At 43.8% G+C, this 8472-nt stretch overlaps 2 protein-coding genes across 5 annotated transcripts in view; both read right to left on the reverse strand.

The window, feature by feature from the left end:
• Positions 1-4840, reverse strand: part of bricd5 (BRICHOS domain containing 5) — a 4936-nt gene extending 96 nt beyond the window's left edge. The window contains exons 1-6 of one of the 4 annotated variants that reach the window (XM_032502573.1): positions 4342-4840; positions 3929-4066; positions 3569-3718; positions 3357-3464; positions 1913-2063; positions 1-406 (exon numbers count right to left, since the gene is read on the reverse strand). The exon at positions 1-406 is cut by the window's left edge and continues 96 nt beyond it. In XM_032502573.1, coding sequence (XP_032358464.1) covers positions 312-406; positions 1913-2063; positions 3357-3464; positions 3569-3718; positions 3929-4066; positions 4342-4395 — 696 coding nt within the window. In that variant the 5' untranslated portion in view covers positions 4396-4840 and the 3' untranslated portion in view covers positions 1-311. Of the gene's footprint in view, positions 407-1912; positions 2067-3356; positions 3465-3541; positions 3719-3928; positions 4067-4341 lie in introns of all 4 variants that reach the window. The other 3 variants (XM_032502572.1, XM_032502571.1, XM_032502570.1) reach the window with 3 other exon arrangements.
• Positions 4841-5365: 525 nt separating this feature from the next.
• On the reverse strand, positions 5366-7705 carry pgp (phosphoglycolate phosphatase). Its single transcript, XM_032502569.1, has 2 exons — positions 6855-7705; positions 5366-6028 (listed from the first exon to the last, which is right to left on the reverse strand). Exons 1-2 carry the CDS (start codon positions 7447-7449, stop codon positions 5703-5705), a joined length of 921 nt encoding a protein of 306 aa, XP_032358460.1. The 5' UTR covers positions 7450-7705; the 3' UTR covers positions 5366-5702.
• Positions 7706-8472: the final 767 nt, after the last annotated feature.

An 8472-nucleotide genomic window follows, 5' to 3' on the forward strand; every position in this document is an offset into this window, starting at 1 on the left:
AAGCTGATCTTTCTTCTGTAATCTCTGAAGTGTCCACCAGAGAGGGTATTACAGATGAAGAGAGTGACGATGGGGCTTTGGCAATAACCATGACAGCCTGTCTCCATCTCTTCTCTCTCGGAAGGATGGAAATGGACTGGAAGGGTTGGCTGCTTCACTGGTTTACTGGCAGCTGTACGGCACAGAGGAAACAGTCAAAGCTGGCTTTTGTTCTGCTATCTTTTTCTATTTTTTCTTTTTTGTAGAGGGAGCTTAAAAGACAACTTTGTTTCCCTGGTCTTCTGCTGGGAGGAGGTGAAGAGAATACACAGTCACTCTGGCAGGTAGTAGAAGCACACAGACACGCAGATATTGCTGGGAAAGCAGATGTCGATGCAGAAGTAGACCAGCCTCTGTTTCCCCGGACCTGAAAAGAAGACAGAGAACACGGTGACTCAGAGAACATGACAGAATCCTTGACAAGAATACAGATCATTATTGTCGAGGCAGTGCAGCATTTAATTCAATTAAATTTTATTTATAGTATCAATTCATAACGAGCGTTATGTCAAGACACTTTACAGATAGAGTAGGTCTAGACCACACTCCAGAATTTACAAGGACCCAACAGTTCTAGTAGTTTCCTACAGAGCAAGCAACAGTGCGACATTTACTGTTGAATGGTAGAAGCTATGAAGGATGGAATAACCCAAATTCAAAATAAATGATCTAATTCTGCAAACATTACCCAAATGTCACTGTTTATAGAGAAAAGCGTAGCCCACTTGCCTTGACAAATGAAATTATCGGTCACAACTTTAAGGCATGAATAATAATTGAAAATGCATTTGTTTTTCTTGGCAGTAAAGCTTATACAAGTTAACCGATTCATGAACGTCATGGCCCCTAGTGATTAATTGGCACCATTTACAATTTAGACACACAATTTATGGTCTAACAGCAGCCTGATTAAAGCATGATATTAATGCTACTTCTGTATGTGGAAACACGTGTTGCCAGCACCACATATAGACTGTTGAATGAGTGTACTGTAGCTATAATGTTTTAACAACAGTGGAAAGGTCACTTTACGTCATACTGTAAATTAGTTTTAGGTTTCAGTCTGACAAGTTGGTTAGTTATGGAGTTGCCAGCTGGCTCATTTTATTTTAGAAGCTCCCTTCATACAGCTGGACTGTATGGACAAATGAATCCTGAGCTTCTGGTGTGTAATGTGACCATGCATACTTTACTGATATTTAAGAGAACATGCCATTCAACACTTAATTTCTCCAAAATGTCAGTGTACAGCTAAAATTCAAACATAGTATTTCATCAACATTTTCCCTATGAGGTGTGTGTGTAGCCAATGACTTCACATCTGTTGTGCTTGGATCAGGATTCAACACATATAGTCTGTATTTTTCATATTGTCAGCAAATGCCATGAAAAGACCAAAACTAACATTGTGTTAGCCTATCTCTAAATATGTTCTATTTCTACTAAATACATCTCAAAGAAAACAAGTTGAAATATATGGTATAGATTTACATATAAAGTATATTATTTTAAAAAGACTAAGGCTTTGAGACAACTGGGCACCCTAACTTTTAGCAAATAACAGTTTAACAGGAGTAAATAGGGCATTTGCTGGGGACTATTTTCAGTGGCGTATTAACACACATATGGTTCTTGCATGAGTATTTACAGTATGGCAGCAAGATGGTGTATGTGGGGAATGACTTCAAATAAACTGCAGTGCCCGTGTTCAGGAACCAACACCCAGTGCAATATTGTGGCTCACTGGTGTGTTCATTTGTTTTTGAACAACAATAATGGAGCCCTATAACACAGAGGTAAAGCTTTATTAATATAATTTTCTTTTTAAATGAAGTTTATGTCAAAGCAAACCTCTCCAGAATACTGTTCTCACCCTCAATCTTCTGGGTCCAGTGGATGGAGCTGTCCTGACACAGAGCCTGGAGAGGCTCCTCCAGCGTGGAGACATCCACCTGACTGGCTGCCAGCACTCCCAGGTACTCCGTCTGCCTCTGGGTCTCATTCCCCAACAGCTGGAACTGACTCTGCTAGGGACAGGATCACAACATCTCCAGAGGAAAAATCCACAACAGAACGAAGAGTTTTGTCCTCTGTAGGAATTGAATGGCAACTCCGGATAGTCATTTAATAAGTGTGAGAAATCATATCACAGTGACAACAAAAAATGGATATGTTGGAGTCAAAGCAAGGGAGACATGAAGAAGGAAACCAAGATTGAAACTGGAGCTGCTACTAGCCTGATATCTTTGCTGATGAGATCAACACGGCTGCACATTTGCCTTCTTATTCGTCACAAAGCCTGGGTATAATTGCACCACTTACACCTCTGATTGGCGTTGATAGTGAACCACTTAAAGTACTGTTGTGCTTGAGTGGGTCACGTAACAACCAGTTTTCCTCTTCTGAAAAACGACCAAGAAGACCATTGTGCTGCAGAATAGAAGGACAGACCACATCTACTCTCCATCCATAAGAGTCCTTAGCCTCTTATCATAGACTAAATGACTGCCATCAACACTGAGGAGCTGTATGAGATATGTGACACCACGAGACAGGGTCACAAAAACAATTCTCAGAGACTTGACCCCTGGGGGAAATCATGCTATTGTACAAGCAGATGATAAGCCAGAGGAACAGAAATCTCATCTCAGTGTTCTTGCGAGGCCCCACATCACGGCTATTCACAGATCATATCTGAGGGGCTTAATTCAGAGCCAAATCAATTTCAGAGATCCAGGTATTTGTCACAAAGCAGATACACACAGGCCCTTCCCTCACTAACCAGTGTCAGGATGTATTTTAATCCAACAGAGGAGTCTTAAAAAGCCCTCATACAGAGTGGCCATTGTGCCCGCTCCAGGGCTCAGGCTCACTGCCTCCTGTAAGCAGATCCTGGGCATGCTGAGGGGGGCCTGGAGGGATCAGATGTGCTGAGGAATTCAGCCGTGGAAGGCGAGAGTGGGAGACTATACGAGTCTTCATACGGCCCTGTATGCTTGACCCGCTCTCTTTGTAGGGCGGCAGGGAAGTCATGCAAAACCTCTGAAACCCAGCAGGTCCTGGCTCAGTGGCGCTTCTGGGACAAAGCTATGAGTCACAGTCAAAAATGCCAGTTCACACATTAGTGAGGCAGTGACTTTTTAAATCACCTGGCACAGCTAAAAGGCCAAAGTCCTTAGCTTTCCTTATTTTATTTTTGTTCATTAACCCAGGTGCATTTTTTCAATCTTAATGTCTCACATGTCCTGAACGCAGTGAACAAGGCTATAATATAACACAAGCGTTTCAGTTCTCTCATGTTGCAATGTCGCTGTTACCTTCTGTGTTGACTCGTGGAGGAGGGACTGCACGTTGTCATAGTCAGACTTGTCCATCTTTTGCAGGAAGCAGCTGTCCTGGTGGACAGGTTTGTAACATATCAAACCCTGCAACAGGATAGCAGACAATCACGCATCTCTCCCACACACAGTCAGAAAAGATCATTACCAATAAAACACATTACAATCTGGTGCATATCCCCTGGACGTACACGTTTGATATCAAAGAGCACAGTGGACGTCTGATTTGCAGGTGACGTGACAGAAAAAGTCACCAGGTCATTCTGCTGGTCCACAACGGCTGACTGGTTGATCAGAGACCCGGTCTGATCGGGAACTGTGATTCGGACAATCTGTGAAGACTGCAAAAAGCAGGATCTGATTAATGCAAGCAACGACCATCTTAGGTCAGAAATGTAGGCAATATCTGGTGTGGTAAAAGTCATGTACATTACATCTCTTATAGCTGATGCTTTTAACCAAAGTGACTTCCAATCAGTGCATACAGCCCCAAAGGTACAAACTCAGAATAGCAAGAATCCCACAGAAGAAGTACATTAGCGTGAGTATACCTCAGGGTGAGGCCGCGACAGCCCCAGGTGCCCCGTCAAACCCAGGCCAAGGAAGACCAGGAGCAGAGAGGCGGAGAGGCTGACCCAGAATGCCTTGTGTGGGAATTGGGACTGGGAGGACGCAGCCGAGCCCCCATCCTGAAGAGATGTCACACACAAGAACCAGTGAAAGGCTATTTAAACAATACTTGACATATAACACGTCAAACTGTAGCAGGGTGGGAAACCAACACAAGCCATCAGTAGGATTTAAGCACATTGTAACTGGCAGCTTTTTTACATGAAGCAATATCTGGAAGTTACACCCTATCATGCAACAGTGTCTGGCTTCCCTAGCAACACTGGATTGATTAGCTTGTAAACCAAAACAAAGAGTCCTGCCATAGAAGTTAAATTAAAAGCCATCCGCTTACCGTGCACTGTGCTTCCTCCAAATGGTTTTCTGAATGTTTCCAACACCTCACCATCCTGCGTCCCTGACGGCTCTGTCTGCTCCCTTGTTGTAGCTACCGGCATTGAGCTGTGGTCATGACTGAGACTCAATACACCTGGCCTGCTTCTCTTTGTCCCTGCAGACCCCCCCCCCTCCAGCCTCCTCCTCCTCTGATCTCCCTGTCTCCCTACCAAAACAGTCACCCACTTCACACAGAATCTCTGAATCTTGCCATACTCAATTTTCGAGTTTGGTCTTCCTGCAATTTCCTCCTTTTTAAAAAGTCTAGTATGACTTAATATGCCTCTCTAACAGTATCCATCTTTCCATAGCCCCTGGTCCCCCTTCACTCAAACACACACTTACAGGAGAGGAATTGGCCTCCCTCCCCAGGCCCAGACAATGAACAAAGGGGTGAGGCAGGTGCAACTTGGAAAGCCTCTCTCATCAGGAGAGAGGTGATACTCGGTTCTGACTGTTGCAGCATCCAGCCGATGACAGCCCAGGGTGACTTCAAGCACGGGACCTTAGAGGGAAGTTTGCCGTGTTCAATTTGAACTTAAAGCCACAGAGAGCAGACACTGATTTAGTAAAGATAGTTTGTGTTTTTATTACGGATTTAAGCATTGCTTTCAGTGATTGGGTGAGTCAAGGACAAGTCAGAGAACACAGAAGGTAAAAGGAAGACTGGATTACCTTAAAAACATGTATGCCATTCCATTAATCAGTTTTTACTAATGTACTGACATGACAAAAATGGGTATCATTACACCGTCCCAAATGTTTGCATTTTCTGCTGAGGTGTGAAAATACATTAAAAAAACAGAACACCCAAGTTATGTGCCTGTTTTTTATAGACTAAAAAAACAGCTGTAAACCTGAACACACACATATATATATATATTACCAAACTGTTAGCACATGTGTGCTCATTTCCCTTATTGAGTTGGACTTGTAGTTGCTTAAGGGGAGATTGCATCACAGGTTGGGTCTTTAAAGTACACTTTTTTTACTCATTTCCTCAAAAAGGAATGATTGAAACAATACTGTAAATCATTGTTCTTGTGTTATTTATAATAAATCAATCATATGTTAAATTAGCATGTTTTTATAATAGTTTAGTTAAATAAATTAGTTTTTTTCCTCCTCTGTCGCGCAACAGCCAGCTTTGTTATATATGTTGTGACTTTGTTATAGAAATAATTGTATTGTATAAATCTTCATGAAACATATTCTCTTTAAGAAGACAGTTGAGTCTGGCATGTGACAGGCTAGCCAAATCCCTCAGCTTTAAAGCTGATCACGCAGCTACACTCCGGTCCCGGCAGCCTTACAGCAGTTTCATCCCTGCAGAGCTGGAAGAAGCTCCGCGATGCTCTCCACGTAATAATCCGGCACCATCCCCTGCCTCTCCATGCAGCCGCTCTTCTGATGGGCCTCGGCGTCCGCCACTGTGCTGACCCCTGTGAGGGTGAGAAGGGTCTTCAGGCCGCAGTTGGAGCCCAGCATGATGTCCGTGTCCAAGCGGTCGCCCACCATCAGGCAGCGGTCGGGGTCCACGGCAAACTGGGAGGCCACGCAGTCGAACATGAAGTGGTTGGGTTTGCCCACCGTCTGGGCCTGGCGCTGGGCTGCAGTCTCCACAGCCTGCAGCAAGCAGCCGGTACCTGGGAGGAGCAGGAGGTGAGGAGACCTTTTACTCAATGTCCCTTCACATCCCAGCTATTTGACCTAATTGCCCGTTTTCATCATTTCACAGTTTAATTTACCTGTGAAGAGGAAAGCAATCCTAGCTATCTATATCTTGTGGGGCTCAAACTTTCTGTTAGGTCGGGCAATACTTGCTTTGTCTTAAACTCACATCATCTGCATCAGGTTAAATCAAATCAAGCTCAAATTTCTGCTAAGCTTTGAAACTAATTTGACTTGTGGTGCAGACATTAGGCTTGTTAGGTTTGTTTCATTCACCTCAACTATGAGAGCTCAAACCTAAAACCTATGAATTATTCCCATTGGCCTTAAAAACCCATGAATATGTTTGGGTAAGACATTAGGCCTTGTTTAAGTGTCAACTATTAAGATGATTTTGGATGGGTGAAGCATTTAGGTTCAAACAGGTAGGTGCCAAATTATTTACACATTTTTAAGATATGCCTGTGGGTCCCCGTCCTAATAATAATAAAAACAACTAAGAAGTACCACGAAGACAACTTCATCTTTATTTGTTTTTGTTTTTTAATTATGTATCTGACAAGTGTTTGGAATTATTGTTTGACTGAGCGTGATTTCCTTGAGTCTATGCAGGTTTGAGTGTATAGTTTTCTTTGTAATAAGCCTCTGCTCTCTGTCCCTGCAAGGATGCTACAAGTGTTAGCTTGAAGTGTGTAGAAGCTAACAACTGTCTGTCTGTCTGTCTGTCTGTCTGTCTGTCTGTCTGTCTGTCTGTCTGTCTGTCTGTCTGTCTGTGTGTGTGTGTGTGTGTGTTATTCCTACCTGGGACAGCCTTGCCTCCCTCCAGGGGCAACCTGGTGTCCCTGTTGGTTCCCACAAACAGACAGTCCGGCTGGGCCAGGTACTGCATGGCTCTGTTTAGCTTCATGTAACTGAAATGTTCGTCGAAACCGACAACCACAGCTTTCACCTCGGGGTCCAGAGGCACGTTGGCCCAGTCGGTCTGTTTCCCGAAGACGTGGTCGGGTCCCACCCCGGTCTGCTGGAGCCCCACCGCCTCAAGCTCCTCTCTCATTGCGTTGCTTCCTATCAGGTACACTTTGCCCTCGAGCTTGCACACAGTCTTCAGGTACATGGCGGAGCAGTACGCCGTCCCGAACACCTCGTTTTCTTTCGCGTTGAATCCCAACATAGACAATTTGTCGACGTACATCTTTCTTGTCTTGGTGCTGTTGTTGGTGACGAAGAAAACTTTCTTGCCGTTTTCCTTGAGCATGTTTATTACTTGAGGGGCGCCAGGGATGGCCTGGTCCCCCCGCCAGATGACCCCGTCGCAGTCAAAGAGAACGCAGTCCACCGAGTCCAGCACTTGTTTAGCCAGCGCTGCGCTCAGCCGTGCACATTTTGACCCAGACATCAGGGCACACGCGCTGTCCGATTTAACGGTTACCTGCTGTCCGAGGAGTCACGCGCGTAGAGCTGTCATTAAGTTCAATACCACTGTTTGTGACAACGCCTAGCTCTGCCTTTTTGTAGCAGTTGTTTGGTTTAATGAGTCTAGTGTTGAAATTCAACGGAGATAAAAGCCTGACCTTCCACTGAGCGTTGCATCCATGGATGTAGGTTGGTTGGTTGCATCATTGGTTGCATCGTTTCTGCGGTTACTTCCGCGCCGGCTTAAAGGGGCAGGAACAACATACCAACAAGTCCCTACTTCCGGTCAAGCTTCTGTCACTAACCTCAGCTCACGACTCTACAGTCTATGCTCACAACCTGTCATTTTCTTCAAATAAAAAAAAAGACATAATAATAATATTCGAAGCTACACAGCTACTACTTTAAGTTATCTTATTAGCATCAAACTACAGCTCCCATGAGTAGGGACACTTTTAAGCTGCTCAATTAGGGTGAGATGGTAGAACTCATAGACGGCAACTTGGGCTGTATGCAGCCCGAAGGTTAGAGAGACAGACTGGTAGCCCAAAGGTTGCAGGTTTAAATGACAGCTGGCCTAAAATATGGTAGGTTTCATTTCAACATTAGTTGGGTGACACGTGAAGTGGGGGGTTGAATTTGAACTTCAAGGTATGACATAATGTGATCATACCTTAGCAAGCTGAAGGGCAAAAAGATCTTCTTTTTGTTATTTTCCCTTTAATAATACAGCCCATTCAAAATTCACAGTATTAAAGCTAATGCTTTGCTTTGAATGTACAAATGGAAGTTTTTTTAAAATGTATCATCAGTTTTGAAACCAGTAATGTTACATGAAGAAAGTTCATGCAGTAATTTTGAAATTCTTCTTTAAAATTTAAATGATACTAGGATTTGATTATATGTATAAAAATGTGTGTGTTTCAACTATTATTCTGTTGTGGGTGGGACTTCCAAGGAACACTGTGTGTGTGTGTGTGTGTGTGTGTGTGTGTGTGTGTGTGTG

This window comes from Etheostoma spectabile, chromosome 21, assembly GCF_008692095.1.
Source record: "Etheostoma spectabile isolate EspeVRDwgs_2016 chromosome 21, UIUC_Espe_1.0, whole genome shotgun sequence".
In the NCBI taxonomy this organism is placed as follows: domain Eukaryota; kingdom Metazoa; phylum Chordata; class Actinopteri; order Perciformes; family Percidae; genus Etheostoma; species Etheostoma spectabile.

Coding starts and splice junctions, on each gene's coding strand:
- pgp (XM_032502569.1), bottom strand. CDS start 7,449: ATGTCTGGGTCAAAATGTGCACGGCTGAGCGCAGCGCTGGCTAAACAA. Junction 6,029..6,854: donor GGGAGGCAAGGCTGTCCCAG/GTAGGAATAACA, acceptor TGCTCCTCCCAG/GTACCGGCTGCTTGCTGCAG.